The sequence below is a fragment of the Sturnus vulgaris genome, chromosome Z (genome assembly GCF_052056855.1).
Source record: "Sturnus vulgaris isolate bStuVul1 chromosome Z, bStuVul1.hap1, whole genome shotgun sequence".
Classification (NCBI taxonomy): domain Eukaryota; kingdom Metazoa; phylum Chordata; class Aves; order Passeriformes; family Sturnidae; genus Sturnus; species Sturnus vulgaris.
This window is the reverse complement of record NC_142283.1, coordinates 53,327,623-53,347,045: the sequence shown is the minus strand read 5'-3', so window position 1 is coordinate 53,347,045 and position 19,423 is coordinate 53,327,623. Positions and strand designations below refer to the sequence as shown.

The following is a 19,423-nucleotide window of genomic DNA, read 5'->3' as shown; positions in this document are numbered from 1 at the left end:
TTTAAAGAACTGCTGAGTTTACTTCTGGTTTTATTTTCACTGTGTTTTTTCAGCAGCTAATATTTGTTTACTCACAAGCACATTTCCTTAATGGGCTTTTCCAAGTGAGAAGTGAAACGTCTTTCATGCAAAGTCTGCATTAGAAACCATTTTTTACATAAGGAATGATGCAGTAGAAATTTGCAGAATGGGTTTAAGCTCATTCCTTATACATGTGTTTTTCTAGCAATAGGGTGAGATGATTACTTGAGTCTCAGCTGGTGAAAGTGGGGCTTTCACTGGTGAGGTGGGGAATCTATCTGGTCAGAAATTTGGGGTTCTAATCACAACATTAGCAACTAATCACAAAATCAGGAAGAGGATTTCTGTGATACTTGATAACAGTATTTCTGTATGAAATCAACTCTTTTCAGGTGATATGATGAACATACTCTTTACAGAAGTAAAATAGATAATTTTCAGTCTTAACTATGCAAACCTGGCAAAACAGAGGCTAGGTTTCAGTGAACAGATGTATAAACTCGAGAAAGCCACTGAGAAAGGAGAAGCTGTTGGTGAGAACAGGGAACAGGAGAAGGTCAACAATTCTTTTTTTCAAGAGGGACACAGAATGTTTGTGAAAATAATGAAGTCAGATGAAGCACTGGGAGCTCAAGGAACTTCCCATTTCATATAAGAAGAATATAACTGCTGAGCCATGTTTCTGTACATCCTCGAAATATTGCAATCTTAGTGTACATATCTGCCTCAGACTGGTAAGAAAACTGAGAGGGCAAGACAGATGAAAATTTATTGAGCAGAAGCAACATATTAAGATCTCCATGTAAAGTTTTTTATTTTCTCTGTTTGCCATGCATGTACTTTATGCTCCTGAAGAGCTGCTAAGTAAAATGCAAGCCACAGAGGGTAGGCCTTTCTGAGATACTGGGGAAGATGTCAGAGGTTAGAGCCTGCTTCTGGACTAGTTAAATGCTCAAAACTAGGCACAGAATCTAATTCACCAAACCTAAGAGATGGAGAATCTGGTGAATTCCCATCTGTGAAGCGTATTTAAATGAAATTTCACAAAGATGGATGAAGATTAGTATATGTTGTGACTTGGAACGATTTCTACTGTCTTTACATCTACTTCTATTTTCTACATTCTTCTCTCAACACAGGTTTAACAGTTTAACTTCAGAAGAGACTACTCACTCCATTGTTTTAATTACCACTATGCTAGAGTGTGTGAAGGACTGTTTGGGTCCTTAATAAAAAGTCTCAAACTTCATTTCTACATAGTTGTTCAGTTTTGCAAAATGGCTAAGCAAGAGATGTGTCCGTGGTCATTGGTATAGGTGGGGAACATCAATATCTACTTAATTATTATTTTGCTAACTTCAATATAACTGATACAATATTGCCTCAATAAATAGTGCATTGTACTAGTACTTATAGCTATATATACTGTGTACCAAGTAATTCTGATTAAGATCTTTTAGTCTAATAATTTTCATTATCATCATCATCAATTTGAAGAAATCATTTATTTATATAATGATATTTGATTTGCCATTTTCAATCATTCAGGACAAAGTCATGTAAAGGCTCAAGTACACCTATGTAATCCTTTAGTCGTAAAGGAATAAGTGTGAAGTATAAAATAAATGTAAAGAAATAAGTATAATATAAAGTAATAAACTGTTGACCAAGTCTGGGGCTAGGGTTGGATCCAGCACACCAAGACTCCACTCCAAGAAGGAGTTTAGAAAGCATGTTTATCCTTTCTGCACTGAAAGGAACGCTCTCCTTGATCAACCTTGTGCAAAGACTCCATTCTGCCCATGACAAATACCCTGTCAGTAACAGCAGCCAACTGCATATATGACTTAGCCGCAGTTCTGGGTTACATTTATTACATGCTCCTTGATATCTTATTTCAAAGTGTAATCATAACAGATAATTAAATTTCCTGTTTCCAAGCCTGCATAGTTTTTCTTTTTGTCATTGTCCTTTGTATAGTACTTGAGTACTCCTTGGATTTTGCCTGCCTGTCCAAGTGAAGATAGGATTGTTGTTATGTGAATTATCTCACATAGATTACTGGAGAAATACTCCACCAGGATGGAAAGGAATTGTTTAGAAGACAATAGTGGCAGGGAGACAAAGTATAAAGTGGCTGTATGCTAAATGCACTGTAGCGATTAGACTTCTTTAGAGTTTTAGAGAAGGGAAGATCAGAAAAAGCTTTTCAGTGAAAGAAGTAGAGGCAAAACATCTATAGCCAGAGCTCAGTAAGTACATGAAAGGGATTTTATGACCTGAGTCTTGCGACATTGAGGTCCTGGACGTGGAAATTGAGACCTTCTTCAATTCTGCACTTCTGTTTTAAAGATCACAGAAACCCTCTTTAACACTGCCTGAGGTCTATACCTGCGAGGACACCAGCCCTCCTGGAGTTGAAACTTTTGAGACACTGTTTCTTCAGGAAAAGAGAGGTTCTTCCTCTGGATTTTCATAAGCTAGGACAAAATGATAAGGTCATGCTTGTTATCCTCCAAAACCTGATACCTGTAGATCTCAGTGCTGCAAACTACATTTTGATATATTTACAGAAGCACACTGATGTACGGCAGACAAAGACCAGGACATACACCCCACCATCACAGTACTATATTTATTTGAACTTTGGGAAAGAGTTGCAGGTAAAAGTAGTAGGAAAATAGCTGACTATGCTTCTGAAAACTCAGATGGCTACTTTCAGAAGGATCAAGGTGGTCTATTTTTGGCTCTATTTTCTATCCTTGCTGTGAGTTCTCCTAAGAAGACTTGAGAAACTGACTACTTTTTTGCACTGAATCTTGCTATTTGCCATCTGATCTATTTCACAAGAAGTAAGAGCTTTCTTAAAAAGGGATTTAATCAGCTGACAGTCTGTTTTTTAATTGAAGCATCAACACAGTATCTCCTATCTGAGAATCTAAAAATGTTTTCCAAATATATTTTACTGATGGAGAAGGCAAGAATGTACCTTAATAAAAGAAGACTGAAGGACATAAAAGAAATAAATCACATCTCTGAATTTCCATTACAATCCTCATGTAACTAGTTTTACTATCCTTGCAAGGTAAACTGTCAGTGAGCTGCAAGACCAGGGCTGCTCAATGAGCCAGGGACAGAGGGCAACCTCAGCACCACATCCTCCCCAGCAGGGCTTAACACCAAGGTTAAGCAGGATGAGGGTTGGTGACACATCTCTAAACAACCCCTTCTCTCAGTCAAGGTGATTGAGACAAGTTCAAGACCCACCCAGGAGATCCGGCTGGGCACAGCCAGCCAGGTCTGGACATAGAACAATCTACAGCATGCACCAATGGCCCAGTCAGGAAAGGCAGCAAGTCAGGATGACACGGGACAAGGCTGAGCACAGACCTACCTACAGCTCATCTCAGGCAATGCTTGGGTGCCTGGGCATGAACTTAAGGGGGGGTTTGTGGGCCCATGGGCAGAGGATGTATTGCTGGGGTCATCAGTGAGGCTGGCCAGGGTAGCCAAAGCCCTCTGATAGACATAGCCACCCAAAAATAAGGAGTCCATTGCCTTCTATAACACATCCTGTGTTCAATATTCCTAGTTTTAATAGCAATCATTTTTGTACTAGAATAGGATGTCCTCTATAAGTCCTACTTTTAGAGCAGCCACTTCTAGAGTAACTATATTACTCCTGCTTTAACTATAGTATTTAACCACGGCCCTGCATATGGCTATTTTTAAATATAAACCAGTTTGGAGTTTCTTTTGCAATAAAGAAACACAGATGCTCAAATATATTTGTTCATACTCATATCTAAATGTCTGTTAACAAAAGTTAAGTCAGTTAATTTCCAGTTGTTCTTCATCGTACAGCAGCATTATCGTTTTCCTTGTGAAATTCAGAACAGTTTGAGTTATCAGCAGAGATTTGGAAAACTCTGAGTAGAAATATAGCTGACATGACCCCTGCACCCACTCAAGATTTTTTTGTTTTTCTGAAAGCATTAATCAAGGAAAAAACCTTGTCCCAGCTTCTCTTACACTTAAGTTCTGCTGAACTGACCACAATGCTGCTGACAGATCTTATCTCAAGTTAGTTATCTACGTATTATATTTTTTCTAAAATAAACTTGGTTATATCTAAGGAAATGTCATCTGACATCTGCTTCTGACAGATAGATAGTGTGACTTTGCAATTTTCCTGCTTCTCACAAGTCAGCAAACCAAAAGACTGGTAGGGCTGATAAAGCAATAGCAAGTTCTAGACACCTCTTTTGCAGAAGTTGTGTCTTTACTGAATAATTAAGCTCAGTCAAGGCCTTCAAATTAAAATATAGTGCTATACAAAGTATCACAGAGTACAGAGCCAAGTGATTTGCAGCTAAATAAATCATCAGCACAGTTACCACAGACTGATCTATTACCAACAAGAATAATGGAGAACCATAAAAAGTATCTCATAACAAGATCTCACCAACTAAAGAAAAAAAAACAACAAAACCAAACCACAAAATGCAAGAGCAAAGCAAGTACTATTAAAAAACAAAATTACGATAACTAATAATCAATAAATATGATACTTTCCTGCATCATCTCCACTACCCCAACAGAGAATACAGTGCTAAAATGCTAAAACAAATTTGAATAAAGCAGCCTGAGGATATGAAACGAAAATAGTTAAACAGTTAAGCAAACTGTACTCATATGCAGTTATTTAACTGCTGTGCTGGCATACTGTGTGTCTCAAACAGTCACAGGATTCAAACGGGGGTCTTTAATCAGGAATTTGATAGCTAAATTAGTAAAGGTTTTCAGTCCTATTTGCTGTCTGGTTCTTCTCTCCTGCTGCCCTCCTCTGAATAGTTTGTATTTCAAATTTCTCTAGACCCGTATGTGCCAATAGCCACGGGGGGGGGGAGGGGGGAAATAGAAATTACAACATATTTGTTAACATTTTTACCTATATAACTAACACCAAGTCAGAGTACCACTGGCAGGCTGATGTTTCAAATAATCCCTTTCTTGCCAGTAAGTCTCTAAAGACTTTATTTTACTAATACAGAGATGTAAATATTTTATGCTATTTAACTAAGATGCCATTTCAACTCAGAATTTATAAATACAACCAGATAAGCCGTGTGATGCCAGGGACTGTACTTGGTACGTAGATATTGGGGGCACGGGAAGGCTGTTTCTGTATGCCATGAGAAATACAGCTGAAGTTGCTTCTCATAGGAAACAGTGAGGGAAAACAACAATATCACTGAAAAAATCAGGTTATCTTTCTTCTTCTTTAAAAAAAATTGCTGTGTTTTTTCTTCTTTTTAAGAATATTTGCTGTGCACTAGCAGCACTGCATGCATGCTAATATGTACTTTGCACAAGAGAAATTTGGAATCTAGGTCTGGTGTTCCTACATTTTTAATGACACCTAGCCCTGGTCAGAGACCAAACAGTGCTACTTATATGGGGGAGGTTCGTGTTTAACCTGTCATTTACATCTTGAAACACCAGACTGCCAGTATTTCCACCAGGTTTGTCAATATTGAAATTATAATGTCCTGTTCTTGGTGCAAAATCTTGTGCTACTGCACCTCCGTTATCTTACTGGCAGAAGCTGAGTTTTCAGCTCCTTAATTCCGACTTGCATGTCACATTTAGAAATTTCTTAGGACCTTTGTAACAAAGCACAGGACTCTGCCCATAACATGGGAATTTCAGTTTGCTGCCTCAGCAAGAGGAATATTACTTTGGAATTTATGTCTTAGTGGGAGTAGAAGAAAGGAGGGATGAAATCTCAGAATTTCAACGACTATATAAAAGCCTCAAAAATCCAAAAATGTTATGACTCAAGACAAGCACTCCTTTAAATATAGCTTTTCTCCAGATTTTGCTGAGCAATGGCATACCTGGTTTTGCCACGTTTACAAAGAGCTAAATCCTGAGGAGTGCTGAGCGGTTGCAAGTATCTATGTTCAACAGCAGCTCCAAAACTGAACAGATGTAGGACAGGATCTATAAACTTAATTTTTCTACTGACTTCATGAATATCCTGTGCTTGCTTACAAGCCTTGCAAGTTGGTAAATTCCTCCAGCTCATAAAGCAAGGTTTCAAGAGCAGTTTTGCCTGTGTGCCTTCTCATAAGCTCTCAGATGTCTGTCAGAGGAATTAAACAAAAAATAAAATTTTGCAAATCCATCTATCAAAAAGTAATTTGTAATTGGTGAGTAAATGAAAGTTCTGCTTTTTAAATGCCAACAGATTTAAATTAGAATTCTTTTTGTAAAAGGTTTCAGGATAAAACGGATACTCTATCAAAGAACGAAACATGCCATTTTGAAATGTGTTGCCTGAGTAAAAGCTGAAGGAGGATCATTGGATACCGCGATTGAAGGATTAAAGTTTTACCCCATTTAATGTTGGGGAATGCTTGTGAATTATGTATTATGCATTTCAAATTGAGGCAACACAGGAATGACAGTGATTTTCATTCTAGGCATTATGGTTTTTAACCTTTAGTAAATCTTGTTCACACTCACCAAGTAACAATATATACTGGCTGATGAACTGATTTGGGAAAAATTCATAAAATGATGAGAAAACACATACCTGCAATGGAACAGCCTACTGAAGAAGTGAACACACTGATTTAGTCCTTCTGTTGATTTAGTACCTCACCAAATGCCAAGCTTCATTGAATACTTCCTAGGTCTTATACTGGAAAGGGCAGTGAATACCAGTTCTTGTTCATATCATCAAGTTTGATAGATTTTGCAATGTTTCCCCCTCATCTCTTCCTTCTGGGCCTCCTATGCAAACAGAAACTGCACTCTCACAAGCATGGACACACAGGTGGCCTGATCCTGCTCCTCCTCTCTGTCTGATCAACAGCAACATACATGCAGGCCCTCACTCACATACGTCAATCACATTGGCAGTCCTTTTCATGTAATGTACAATAATTTTTCACGTTCTTTTCAATGAATTTAACCCTTGGTCAGATCCTACTCAGCAGCCTGCAGTCCTGAGGTCTTTAATCATTTCTTGTTGCCCTTGTTGACATCAAAGGGTCAGAAAAGCCCACTACGTTCATGTGACAAGACCACTTTGAACTTACTGACAAAATACTGTTCTTATTACCATCAGTAGAGTAATATTGAGCTGGCATCTGTTAGGGCAAAACATCAGTGACTAAAAAGTGGTTAAAAGCTGATATTATAGCTGTAGTTCAGGAGTGCATTAAAAGCATGCTTCACTGATTCTTAACTTCTAAATAAGAACCTTTGATCAGTACAGTATGTCACAGTACAAAATACACAGTACGTAGTTAAACAGTTTAAACTATTTACATACTACTGAAGCCAATATGAGTTGCTAAGGCACTTAAAGCACATGCTTGCTAAATGAGTCTTCTGACTAAACATCCTCCTGTGCCTGCATCTGACTTCTGTAAGACATACATTTCCTGTCACAGAGACAATTTCAATATATTCATGGTTGGTCAGAATTTTTCACGTACCTACATAAGTAAAACAGAATAACAATCCTTAATATGGAAATATAGTATTCTTAATAATATCTGATAGATACTCTTAATGAGACTGTAAGCCAGTCACTCCAAGACCTGTGTTCCCCGTGATTACTTAAGAATAACTGTGGCTATGTTTCATCATACGATGCCTAAAGAGATGAGTAATGGAAAGTTTTCTGCATGCCCTTATTTATTTACTATAACTAAGTAATAACCAAGTCATAAAGCAGTATCCAAACTGAAAAACTGGCATCCAACGCTAAATAACAGTTACCAAAACAACTAAGCTTTGTATTTTTTTCTGCCAGCATTTCAACCAATTTGCTTCCCTATTTCTGTGGGTATTGTCTACAAAAGCTGAAATCCTCCTCTTTTTTTTATTAACTGGAAATGAGAGCTTTGATTACAATTACGAAAATATCTATTTAACTCTGTCAAGGAACTGCTGAAAAGTTGGCATGATTCAGTGACTGAAAAAATGTGACTACTGCAGTATACCCTAAAAGCTGAAGTTCATACAGCACTTCTCCTTTTTACTTTGCTGTTGTGATGCCGATTTAAATCTCCTTTAAGAGAGAAAAAGCTCTACAGCTCCACACAGTGTTGATTTACCAATATCAAACCTCTGAACAGGCTACAGAAAACCTACAGATTTTTCTAAATGTGGATAAAGTCAACCAACTTTCTATAATTTTTCAAGTTCAATCTTATTTAATAGTTTTATTTTTCATTTAGGTTATTTAATATTTTTCACTTCTATCTAGGAATATAACTGCCAGTATTCACTGTTTTTTTGTGTGTCTATTTTCAACTAGTTCTGATGCTACATCTTTTGTCACTTCAGATCTCCACTTTTTGCTGCAGTAGAAGCTTCTGCTTGACAAAAAAATTCAGATCTGTCCCTTTAAATAATTTACACACTTAGGTGTGGTGATGCACATATTCTTAATAAGATTTTAGCAACAAAGACTTCGATGACATTTTTAAAACCACAAATATGTCCCTGCACAGTCTCAGACTAGAAGACAGAACCCTTGGCTTGTAACTGTCCTCATTGTTCTGAGCCTCAAACTTGGAAAACATACTTTGCCTAATGCACAGGGCACAGTCAGGAATGAGAGCAATTTACTAATAAATACAGTAATGAAAAGGCTCTATTTTATGTGATGATATTTTTGCACTGAAAGGATTACCATTTAATCAATGATGATTTGGAATGAGCAATCAATTTTCATGTAATTTACCAAGAGAGAAATTATTCCCAAGTTCGGTCCTCAAACCGGAAGGTACTTTAAGCCATAATACATAGATTATTAACAAATAGGTAAAAAATGAAAAAATTGAAAATAATTTCTTTTACATTGGACTTCTATAGGAAAGAGCTCAAAATATGATGTCTTCTCTGACACTGGCAATTTCCATTGTACTTGCAGTTATATTTTATTTTAGGGATGTTTGGACAGTTCTATTTCAGTTCTATTTCAACTTGGCTGAAAGTGACACAAGGTCCTTACAAAAAAGATGATTTTTTTTCAGTGTAATCATTGTTCACAAAGAACCAAAAGCTGAATTGATCACCTTTTTATTTCAGGTACAGCCAGGTTAGTACAGACAGAAATAAGCTTCTAGGGGAAAGAGAGAGGGTAATTGGAGTTCCTGTTGCTCAGGACTCTGTATGGTTGTAACACAAAAACTGGTAAGAAACCAGGCTCTTGAAACAAGCGTGTAATTTGTGTGAATCACAGCTCTCTTGTGTATGTTCCCAAGCAGCTTGGGAATAAAATTCCAAAGTTCAGATGATGCTCTGCTAGGAAAATATTTAAAAGAACCAGCTCAACCACTATGAACACATAATCAAGAGAGAGCAGAGCTATTACAGCTCTCTCAACTTACCACGAAAAAAGCCTGCAGAGGGCACTGCTAAACACTGTCTGCACCTTAACATACTTTTAGAGGTTATTTAATACACACCTCAGTCCAAGTAACTGCCTACAATGAAGACACACAGAAGACAAGAAAAGGTTAATATCCGCTAAGATTATAGAAGAAAATCCCAGTGTTTTCTTTCTTTCTTTTACCTGATCCTTACATCTGCTCAAGAAGAAACCTGTGGATGTGTTTTACATCCTGTCACCCTGCCTCTTGGATAAAGACTGTGCTCCATGCTGCAGAGGATGTTCAACAGACTGCCAGATCATACTCCTGCCTCCAGCATCTCTTGTCCTTTACTGTTCACCTTCAGACCTAAAACATTCAAATTCATCAGTAGAGCTGAGGCATGATCTATTACAGGTAACACTGTATTACACATGTGCTATGGATAACATGTATGGCTATAATATGTATAGCAATATAATTCAAGTGCATTTCCTTTGAAATTCAGATTATACAATAATGCAGATGTTCACAACATTTCAGAAACACCTAGTATAACCAGTAATTTAAATGTATAATATATAACAAGTCTAGGCCATCCTACCAACATATGCATATGAAACGTTGCATATGCAATAGCTCCTATCTCTCAAACTCTTCAGTCTGCTACTCCCATATCCCTCTAATACACTCTAACCCTACTGTGTAGCCCATACTTCACGCAGATGGTGTAACATGGTAAAAACATGCAGTTATCACCGCAAAAAAGTTTCATTAATTTCTTTCCACACACAGCAGAATGGTTCTTTGGAAGTTTGTTTACAGTGAATATAAAATGTCTTTCCAGCACTGGTTCATACTGAAAATTATGTTAGTAAATGCACACCAGAGTCAGTTTGCTCCTTCTAAAATCCCTTTTTCCTCTTAGAAAGTCATATATAGTATAAACAGACTCTTTATTGAGCAGCAATGATCCAATCCAATTAAATGACTTGCAGTTCATTATGTTGGTGCTTTGCATAGGAGGCAGCACAGGGTGTTCCAGAATCTAAAATAATTTAATTATTTTCTAAAGCTGAGACTTCAAAAATGATCTGTGATTCTGAATGTTTTGTCTTCCTAGTATCAAATATCAAAGGAACGCAGCTCTCTAGACGTATTCAGAAACCACAAAGGCTTTTGACAAAGTAATTGTGTACACAAAACAAGTAACTTCAGTGGTAAGCTATACATGAAACTAAGAGCATATTCACCAGTCAGTGAAACCCAGCTAATGAGATCTGAAAGAACAGACTGTATTTCGAAGGATATTTTTATTGATATAGAAGATTTTTTTTCAACACCCTCCTCCACTGAACTTACAGCAATTATGAAAACCAAATTGAAATCCTCAGGCTGTATAATGTGAAGAACCTAGATTTCCTGCAAATTTTCTACTAGCTATATTAAATCTGATACACCACGGTTTTGGCATTCCAAAACTTTGAAATACTTGTTTCCCTTTTAATCTGGCTTTATATATCGGTATGGCTGTTACTGCATGGAACGAGCTCTGTCATGATTTTCCTTCCTATTTTCTCAGAGATAATTAAACAAAAGAAAGTATTAGGGGCCGAAATTTATTTGATTTCTAACCCAACTAAGTCACAACCACAACTTTATCCACTTTAAAATTCACTAGTAAACTTGCAAATTTTAGCTTTAGGTTCTTGAATGCTTGGTGAAAGCCACTTTTCAATAATATATACATTTAAGAAATCTAGAATACAATTTTTGTCAGTTGCTTGGTTTACCCACTGGGATAAAACCCCAAAACAAAACATTATTGCAGCACAATGTTGCAGAACTCAGGAAACTGGGTTCTAAAACTGCTGGTTTATACTGCTGGTCACACAAATAGTTCAGTCAAAAACTGAAATGGTACTGTGTGATACGTGCGAAATACACTACAAAATGGATAGCAGTACATAACATATCGTCAGAGAATGATCCGAAACCAAACATTATTAGTTGTATTAATTAAAAAATTATCAAATGACAAATAATATTGCCAAATTTTTTTTTTACCATTTGTGAGTGACTAATTGCAAGAAAAATTAGGTAGAATTTGTCTAATTAATTTTATTACTTGCACTTTCTTAGCTCAAAATTAGATCTGTATTATAATTTTACTGTATTTAAAGGCAGCTGGGTATATAGTAAAAAACTTTGAAAATTGTCATAAAGTAAATTTAATTTTACTCTGCTCCAGAATTTTTTTTGTCCCAGTACTTCAGGCCATCTACCGTACCTAAGCACAAATTGCTGCATTGAGTAGGAACAATATAATAAACTGTTCTTTCCCTTCTTCCTAATAGCCTCTTCACAGGAATACTCCTTCCAGCTCTCTCGGCTGAGTTCAGAAGTTGTCTGAAACAATCAAGAGTGATTTTCCTCTTTACCAACTAGAAGCAAGTAGCTGGTACTAGCCTTAGCATCTAATCCACTGTTTGTTCAGTTTTCTTCCTTTTACTTCTAAAATATGTAAGATTTTCTTGTGGTCTTTCCTTTTGCTGGGTTGGTTTTGGAGTGTTCGGGATTTTTTAAAATTTCTGATATTATTATTATTTTGATACTTCTTTAGATTTCATCTTTAAGGATGGTAACAACCATTATAATTCACCCTCTGAGAACATCTCTGTGGGTGGTCTGTGGGAAAATGATTTAAATATTTGTCCTACCTTGTCCTGTTTATCTGGAACTGTTCTCAATGTAAATATCCATTTCATGGATCACTGGACAATTAACAACATGGGCAGTTTAAATAACAGGCTAGTCTATGGCAATCTTCATCTTTCATCAGCAGAAAGCTGCAAGGTTTAAGACTCATTTATGCCACAACCGGTTTTACAAAGTGAAGATGACTTAATGAAGACATTTTAATGTACATAATACAGACGCTCACTCACCGTCACACACTTTCTGTGTTTTATTTAACTCAATGCCTGCACGTGTAAGAAGCATGGCAAAAACTTTATGACATTGATTCTGATCATGCCTCACCAAGAGTCTTTCTGTGAGTTTTCTTCTTTTACTTTGAGCTATACTGCTAGTAGTGACAATAGTGGGGGAGGAATAATTATTCTTTTTAAATTTAACATGGAGGAACTGACACTGTCACTTCTCATGCAAGGCTGCAGACACATTAGGTAAGATTTAGCTGCACAATCTGAAGGACAACTCAGGGCAACAGCTGCATATCAACACCAGGAATCTTAACAGAGAAAACTACACAGAACAGATAACCTTGTCCAATATTTTCATTCCAGATCTGCTTGGCGACCAGCAGTGTCTCCTCCTTCCTTTCACTAGCCTGCTAATATCCAAATTTATATACCTAGGCTTATGACATTTCAACATCCCTGGATGTTCCCACAGCTCCACATGAGCCCTTCTTTACGAGGACACAACAATCTCAGGAGTGCAGTTTCCAAAACAACATGACTGTCACTGAATAGGCAGCTGCAATCATGACTTATTTTCAACGTGGTGAAGTTGATGACAACTGACAAGTGGACCTTTGTGTATAAAGAGCTTTCACAATTCTATTGAGATTTGTTATCATTGTGTTGCCACTATCTCCTGTAATTGTGCCTTGGTAGCCACTGACAGAGCTGTTCAAGAAACTCTCTGAACCTGTTCTACAGTACACATTTAATTTCTACACAACTTCTGCATCCTAGAGTATTACGAGTTACATTCCCATACCACAGCACTCAGAAACGCTTTCCTATTCAAGTACAAACAGCCTATTATTAGAAAAGGTCTATCACTACTGATTTACCATTCTAGGCATTTAGATTTTTTCTTGATTCAGCCTACAAAAATGTACCAAAACCATTACATACTTTGGATCACATTTGTATTATTTGTGTGAGGATTTTGGTAGTCACACTTTTAACAATATACTGCCATCGTCATTATCTCTAATTTCAAATATGTGCCTCATGTCTCTCCACAGAGAAAAGAACAATAGCAGCAATTCAAAAATTGCAAAAGCTTGTCTCTACTTTTTGCACCATGTACAATTACAAAAAAATTCTACCATGTAGTTGTTATTAAAAGCAGCAGCTGTTTCCTTCATTAATGCTGGTCTCAGCACACAACCTCGCATTGGTTTACACACATGAACAGCATGAAGTATGAACACCTGGAAGTTTGTTTGCTTCTTACAAAAACATGTTAGGATGCTGCAGCATTAACTAAGGAAGCTACAAGCAAGTATGAAAAACAGGCAGGTGTCTTACCAATAGGTTTCATGGAATTTCTTTCACAAATTCACCTTACTTTCAAGAAAAAATAACTTGGCTAAATGCAATTAATCTAGAAGAAGGATGATTCTATAGTTTTAACTACTCTTCAGTGTGCATTTTGTACCATTTATTTAATAATCTGAGGAATAGAAGAGTCAGTGAAATGAGATGATGCCACACTTCTAACAAAACTTCCATTTCCTAATTTAGAAGGCTAGCAGTCAAAAACATGGATCAAAAAGGATTCACAGAAGACTAAAGCAAGGACAGTATTTGTAGCATAAAGCACTGGTTGGCATATATTTGAGAGTGGTGAATTTGCTTTTAAGGCATTTCCAACTCACCCAGTTAAAAGCTTGAGGTATGAAACATCTGGGTATTTTGTTCTCTTATTACTACTTTTTTCCCAGGTTATGTTATGGTTTTGTTAGAATTCTAATATATGTATCCTCTTAACTGCTCTTTTTGTGCTTGTGTTCAGATGAAAATATTTCAGCTCGAAAATGGTGTTCATATGGTAACATAACCAGAAAGCTGCTGGGAGAAAGAAGGCCTTATGTGTCTGGATAACCTATGTTCTTTGAAGAACATCAGGTAATTTGTATGCAGTGAGACCTGTTACCAGACAGCTCAGTCCAGATGAACTCCTCCAACAGGCGGTGGGAGGGACTGGCTCATAAACGCTTCTGATTATTTCTACCAACAGCCATTTCCTTCCAACAGAGGCACTGCCCTCGCAATGGCACGGAGATCTTACCTTTAGTTCTCGTCTATATCCTTTTATTTAACGGTTACAGAAAAAGACTAACAAGCCTCATTTACCACCTCTAAAGCTACAGTTTCAGTTTCTACTTTTTATCTTTCACACCACGCACTTCTGCTCTCTCCAGCAGGAGAGAGCAGTGTGTTTTATTCTCAGTGTGCAAATAAAAGCATTTGGGCAATGATGAAAACAAGATTAACAGGTAAAAATAACCCAGTGTGGATCCTCGGTCCAACTCATCAGTTGGGAGAAACGTTTGTGGCAGCACCTGCCAGAAACCTGATGCCAAACCCAAGATGCAGCACACTCACTGTGTGAGCGAGCAACTGCGCCCTGCGCTCACGTTGTCCCTAAAACCACCTCAGTGGCAATGTTCACACCGGAGACTCACAAGGCTTTCTCACATGGATTTCATTAGAGAATCATAAAATGGCCTGGGTCAGAAGGAACTTAAAAGGTCATCTAGTTCCAAGCCCCCGCCATGGACAAGGACACCTTCCACTAGGCCAGGTTGCTCAGAGCCCCATCCAACCTAGCCTTGAACACTTCCAGGGATGGGGCATCCACAACTTCTCGGGGCAACCTGTGCCAGGGCCTCATCGCCCTCACACCAAATAACTTCCTCCTCAGATCAACTCTAAACCCACTCTCTTTAAGCTTAGATCCACTCCTCCTTATCCTGCCACCCCCGGCTCTGGTTCTCTGCCCCTACAGCTCCGCTTTCCTCCCTTTCCCTTCCGCCCCCCACACCGCGCACTCTCCCACTCCGCCTCAGCCCCGACGCCAGCCGCGCCTTTTCCGCCCAGACCACTGACGCGTTGTTACATGACGTCACTTCCGTTTGCTCGGGGCCCGCCGCCGCCCCTCAGGGCCTCGGACACCGGAGCGAGGGGAGAGAGCGGAGGGAGAGGAGGAGGAGCAGGAGGAGCACCAGCAGCAGCAGCAGCAGCAGCACCACAAAGAAGAGGAAGAGTACAAAGCAAGAGGAAGAGAAGACGGAGAGGGAGGATCCCAAGAGGAGGAGGAGCGGAAGAAGGGGGAGGAGGAAGAGGAGCGGAAGCGGAAGGGGGAGGAGATGGCGGCGGGGGCCACAGCGACAGCGGCGACACCGATCCGGAGCGCGGGCGGGCGAAACACCCGGGGGAGGGCGGAGCCGCTGCTGCCTCCGCCGCAGCGTCCCGGCGCCCACTCGGAGCAGTGACCGCCCGGTCGCGTCCCCCTCGCTGCCGCCTCCCGCAGGCCTCCCGGCACTTGCCCAGCCCGCATCCGCCTCCGCCCCCGGCAGCTGCGGCGCTCCCTCGTCCCTGCACCGGCGGCGACGGCCCCTCCTCTGTACCGGCGAGGCCTCAGCCCCCCATTCTCAGTGGTGCTGAGCCCAGGGGTCCCGTCGGTGTGCCGGTGATTATGCCTGGTCGGCCGCGGACGCTGTATCTCTCCTTCCGCTGATGCCCCACTCTCCCCCTGCCTAGACTAGAGCAGGCTGAGCGCCAGCTCCTCTGGAAATCTTCAGCCATGTATTTCCTTAGCGGCTGGCCCAAGAGACTCTTGTGTCCTCTGGAGTCCCTGGAGCAACCACTTCATATCCAGACGGATCCCCAGAGAGCTTTCTTCGCAGTTTTGTTCCCGTCTCAGCTAAGCATCTGGTACTGCAGAGTGAGTATCCATCGTTTTATAAGCTCTTGGACCCTGCTCTCCCAGCTGAAAAGACCTGTCGTCTACTAATTTTTTCTTCTTTCAGAAGCGGTTGTGAAATTTGATGCTAACTTAACAGGATATTCCAGTGTCTGTGAAACTGAGCAGTTATCCACTATGTTTAGTGATAGCAATATAGTCTTAAGAAAATGTGCAATATCAATCTGCTGGCAATTAACACCGGTTTTTCCTAAAAAATGAGACTTCCAAGCAAATTTTTTTGAGACTGTACGTTCTGCTTGTGCTTAACATAAGGAGTATTTGTAACAGTGTGGAGATTTTGCATATATGCTTCGTGTCTTTCCCCTTTATATCATCTGTGTTTTATATAAAGGAATATATGAATATAGGAGATATGAAACACTCTTTGTAAAAGACAGAACAAATGCTGTCACTGCGTGGAATATTGTAACATAGAAGTTCACAAACTTTGCTTTTATGGAAAGTTTAAAGGTTTTGTGGCTCTAATAGAAGACTTGTCTCTAGCACAGAAGCCATGGCTTTTGCATGGAAGGTGCTGGTCTAGCTATATCTAGTTTGAAAATGTGTAAATAATTGACATTAAGTGCCTTGCTTTTAATTCACATTGTATTAGTGTGGTAGCAAAAATGCTGTTTGTCAGTTTAACTTGATCCGATCATTTAAAACTGTGATACTGACTTTAAATTTTGGTGCTGGATCCTTTTAAATACTGCCTAGATTAGACCCTAAATCTGTCTATAAATATCTCTAGATCCAGGTGGTTTATAAAGTTCATCTCAGATTACCAGGGAAAACCAGCAATCCAGTTTTAGAAAGCTGATACTGAAAGATGTCAAATGACAGTCATAGCCTTAAAATCTTGGTTTTAGTTATGCAGATATTTCATCTTTTATTGTGTTCAGTAAGGCTATTCACTAGTTCCTGGCAGGGGTGCTGATGCTTTTTTTAAAAAGCCAGGTATCCAACTAACACATAATCAGCCCGGTAACTTTGCTGTGTGAACATCATCATCTGGCCTCTGTTTTCTTAGGTTTGTGGCACACAGTGTGTATAAAGTGTACACTTTATGTTGTAGCTTTTGCCAGCTGTTGAACCTGTAGTTGTAGTCTGTCAACACAGCAGAACTGGTATTTTATGTGGAAAGACATAGAAAACAACAGGCTCATGAAATGCTTTTCAAGATGTGCACTGTTGTCTAGAATGTAGTTTACTTTATGGTCTGTTCTCAAGGACAAGGTTCATTAGCTTGCATGCTTGGACTTGTTTTGAAATGTTAAACATTGTATGACTGGCTACAGACAGAGCACTAAAAGAATTCACCTGGTGCAAAAGAGTTTTGGTTAGATAGATTTTGATTCAGTTTGTAATCGGTGCTTTTGAGGAAGGTGCCGACTTTGCCAGGCCTGATCACTGACTGATCTTAAACTGAACAACATGTTACATGGCCTCTGTGGACAACTGGCTGTTATCAAAAACCTGGAGAAATAAAGGTTTTGGTCAAGTTAGTTTTTAATGGGGAATTTCTTGCATTATTTTTATATATATAGCTGGGGTCCTGAATGCGGTTTGTTGTTTTTTTTTTTTCCACAGGCTTTTCTTTTTTTAGTTTCTTGTTTGTTTTTGAGGGTGAAGCTTAAAAGCATGTCTTTGAATTGATAAATAAAATTACTGCATTCTAGAAAAATGTTTTAATTTGTCAACAATATGGTCTTTGGAACAGGGATAAATTCTAGTCAGGTTGCACTAACTTGACTTCTTGTCGCAGAAAAGCCTTTAGGCTGGTGTTCTTGTTAAGACTTGTTACTATCTCAGCTATTTATCAAAGGTTTCATTTAAGAATGAGGTGATCAGATTGGGAAAGTTCTGTTTTGAAATTTTCAAGAACGGAGCTCTTTGAAATGTTTCCAGGTGAGTGAGTTTACGTTCAGTATGGTATTTTTAAGGTGACATAGTAATGTTTAAAAGTCTTTTTCACCTACTGTGTGCTAAGGAATAGTATAACTAAGGAAGGTTGATCCCAAAGTGTGGATTGGTTCCTGTTTTAGAATCAGAATAGATATTAGAACTCAAAACCAGGTAACTGATGTTGAAAAAAAACAGATGGAATTCTGCTAATGTTTTTGAGCCAAAAAGTTCTTGACTATTTTACATGTTAAAAGAGATTAGATTATGGATAGAGAAGACCACTCAGGTGAATGATTTTCCTCATGCACCAGTATTGGTGAAAGGTTGTTGAGTACAGCCCCCACATATGTTGAAATTTATTTATGAATTATATGCATGTGCTACTGCACTAGTATACACATTATCAAGCGTACACAACATAGTCTAATTTTATTTCGTCTGTTTAGAACCTACGTACGTCACCTAGTCCAACTGCCTGAGCAAATCTGGGCAACCAGAAGTTAAATCATGTTATTAAGAACATTGTTCAAATGCTCTAATGCACTAGTTGACTCTGAGCACCAGCCACATCTCTTAGATGCCTGCTCCAGAGATTTAAAAGGAAGAAAAAAGAATGAGGTAATGCCAAAATGAACACATTTTAAAATTTTTACTTTATTTTATTTTTTAGTAGTACAAAAAATCCTTTCTTGCTCCCGATTGGATTCTGTTAAATACACCCCATTGTGGAGACTTCTGCTTCAAGCATTTTCCTTAAATCAGAAGTTTTAGGTCTATGTACCACGGATAATTCCTTAAGGGAATAATTCCGTAAGGGCCAACATAACTATGTTCATTGATAGCATTGAAAAGCTTGTCCTTTGGGTACTTTTGAGTACTTGGATGCTTGAAATGACAAACATCAATGAATGATAGAACCTTTCTGAAATGCTATAATGAGATAATTGCTGTTTGATAGATTGACTTGTGAACTGAAGATGAAGTTTCACAAGGCAGCTGTGCAGTCCTGTATGTCATGATCTTTCCTGCTTGTGCCTCTATTTTAATGGAGCTTATGGTGGACTAGTGATGTCTTTTTACAGGACTGTTAAACTTAATGAACAAATAGAGGACTGTTTATGTAGTTGATGAAAGGATCAAAGGAACATTGTAGTTGGCCCTTTGAAAGTGTTGCTCCTTTGACAGTTGTGGCTTCAATTTTAAATTGGTTTAGTTATCTCTTGAATTCTAGAAGTTCACCCATAAAGCTCCAGGTATTAAGGGCCGAGGTAGTGCAGCTAAGGAAGAAGGTATCACAGATGAGTGGAGTTCCCTGCCTAACCCTTAACAAGTGAGTTGTGTGCAGCAAGAATAGTCTGCTGACGTATTTG

General features: G+C 38.7%; 2 protein-coding genes across 6 annotated transcripts in view; one reads left to right on the top strand and one right to left on the bottom strand.

Moving 5' to 3' along the window:
* Positions 1-15,988, bottom strand: part of LOC148219844 (uncharacterized) — a 36,070-nt gene extending 20,082 nt beyond the window's left edge. The window contains exons 1-2 of the mRNA XM_088157016.1: positions 15,883-15,988; positions 15,300-15,819 (exon numbers count right to left, since the gene is read on the bottom strand). Of these exons, the coding sequence (XP_088013142.1) occupies positions 15,300-15,819; positions 15,883-15,988 (626 nt within the window). The remainder of the gene's footprint in view (positions 1-15,299; positions 15,820-15,882) is intronic.
* RIC1 (RIC1 partner of RAB6A GEF complex) overlaps positions 15,809-19,423 on the top strand; it is a 46,497-nt gene continuing 42,882 nt past the window's right edge. For all 5 annotated transcript variants that reach the window (XM_088156805.1, XM_088156806.1, XM_014876921.2 and 2 more), the window contains exon 1: positions 15,809-16,127. In XM_088156805.1, coding sequence (XP_088012931.1) covers positions 15,987-16,127 — 141 coding nt within the window. In that variant the 5' untranslated portion in view covers positions 15,809-15,986. The remainder of the gene's footprint in view (positions 16,128-19,423) is intronic.